Here is a 1,471-nt window from a genome sequence, read left to right as displayed (position 1 = left end):
CGGCCCTAGCAAGAGCCTGGGCTCCCCCACGCCCATGCCCCCAACCCCCGACCCTGCCTACCTGTGATGGCTCTCCGGATCTCCCTGGCTGCCTCCTCACGCATCTCGATGGAGGCCTGCTCGCTGTACCAGGCCGCATGCGGGGTGCAGATCAGGTTGGGCGCGTCCTTCAAGGGGCCCTGGCTAAAGCTGCAGAGAGGTCAGAGGCTAAAGATGAGAGCCTGACTCTGGCTGGAGCCCACCCCCACATGTCAGATCTGCCCAGCCCCTCCCTAACCACAGTGGGGAGGGTCTCAACTGGGGACACGCCCAGCCCCCTGCAGGTGATTTGAGCTCTCAGACCTGGGGCCCCTGAACACCCCTGCAGGCTCCAGGGGTGAGGACCCCCCGGGCCCTGCTGCCCGACAGCCTCTCGGCCGGGGCGTCTACACACAGCCACCTGGGGGCCAGCGGCCTCGGACACTTGACAGGGGGCCCTGGTCTCAGCTCTCCCCCTCCCCCAGGTGCAGGACCCAGGGCTGTCCTGGCCCGCAGAGCTGAGCTCCCCTCCCGCTGAGACCTGGCTTGGCCCTGGAAGAAGGTCTACCCTAGGCCAAGCTCAGGCTGCCCAAAGGCAAGGCCGGGAGACCGGGTGCGGGCATGGCCCCACCCCCCACCAGGCCAGCCCCAGGCTAGTGCAGCACATGAGCTGCCCGCCCACGCTGGGGGCCCCGGGAGCAGCGGGAGGCACCTGAAGGGCTCTGACTCGTGCACGTCCAGGGCTGCGCCACGGATCCGCCCCTCCTTCAGGGCCTGGGCCAGAGCCTTCTCGTCCACCAGGCCTCCCCGGGCCGTGTTCACCAGGAAAGCCCCTTGTCTCATCTGAGAAGGACAGACGATGGGCCTGAAGACGCCCCTTCCCTGGTTCTGTGAAGGAGGCTGCCCCTGCTCTGAGATGGGGCACTCCCTGTGACCCCAGTTTCACCCCGCTGATGGGCTCAGGCAGCCGTCCGTGGGCGCAGGGCTCTTCCCTGGCAGGCTCCTGTCTGTCCAGGTCTCACTTGGTTCTCACGGATGGCACAGTCTGACCAACCCCCGACCCCCGGAGGCTAGCCCAGCACGTGGGAACGGTGTCCGGCCTCACCCTCCACAGGGCTGGGGGCGTGGGACAGACAACAGTCACGGCTCCACGTGTGCACACAAGAATGTGCAGGCACTCCCATGCACACGTGCACACACAGAAGTATATGTAACCACATATGCACGTGTCTGCATACGTGTGTGAAAGTCGCTCCGTCGTGTCTGACTCTTTGTGACCCCATGGACTATCCAGTCCACGGAATTCTCCAGACCAGAATACTGGAGTGGGTGGCCTTTCCCTTCTCCAGGGGATCTTTCCAACCCGGGGACCAGGTCTCCCGGATTGCGGGCGGATTCTTTACCAGCTGAGCCTCAAGGGAAGCCCAACCATGTGTGCATGTGTGTGTACACG

General features: G+C 65.1%; 1 protein-coding gene across 1 annotated transcript; it reads right to left on the bottom strand.

Annotated features, from left to right (window-relative positions):
* Positions 1-5: 5 nt before the first annotated feature.
* Positions 6-1,270, bottom strand: LOC104983485 (C-terminal-binding protein 1-like). The gene is made up of 2 exons (XM_010832918.1): positions 731-1,270; positions 6-189 (listed from the first exon to the last, which is right to left on the bottom strand). Exons 1-2 carry the CDS (start codon positions 859-861, stop codon positions 6-8), a joined length of 315 nt encoding a protein of 104 aa, XP_010831220.1. The 5' UTR covers positions 862-1,270.
* Between the last annotated feature and the right edge of the window lie 201 nt (positions 1,271-1,471).

This window comes from Bison bison, unplaced genomic scaffold, assembly GCF_000754665.1.
Source record: "Bison bison bison isolate TAMUID 2011002044 unplaced genomic scaffold, Bison_UMD1.0 scf7180017862852, whole genome shotgun sequence".
NCBI classification, from domain to species: Eukaryota; Metazoa; Chordata; class Mammalia; order Artiodactyla; family Bovidae; genus Bison; species Bison bison.
Note: the sequence above shows the minus strand (reverse complement) of the source record. Positions and strands in the feature narration are given on the sequence as shown.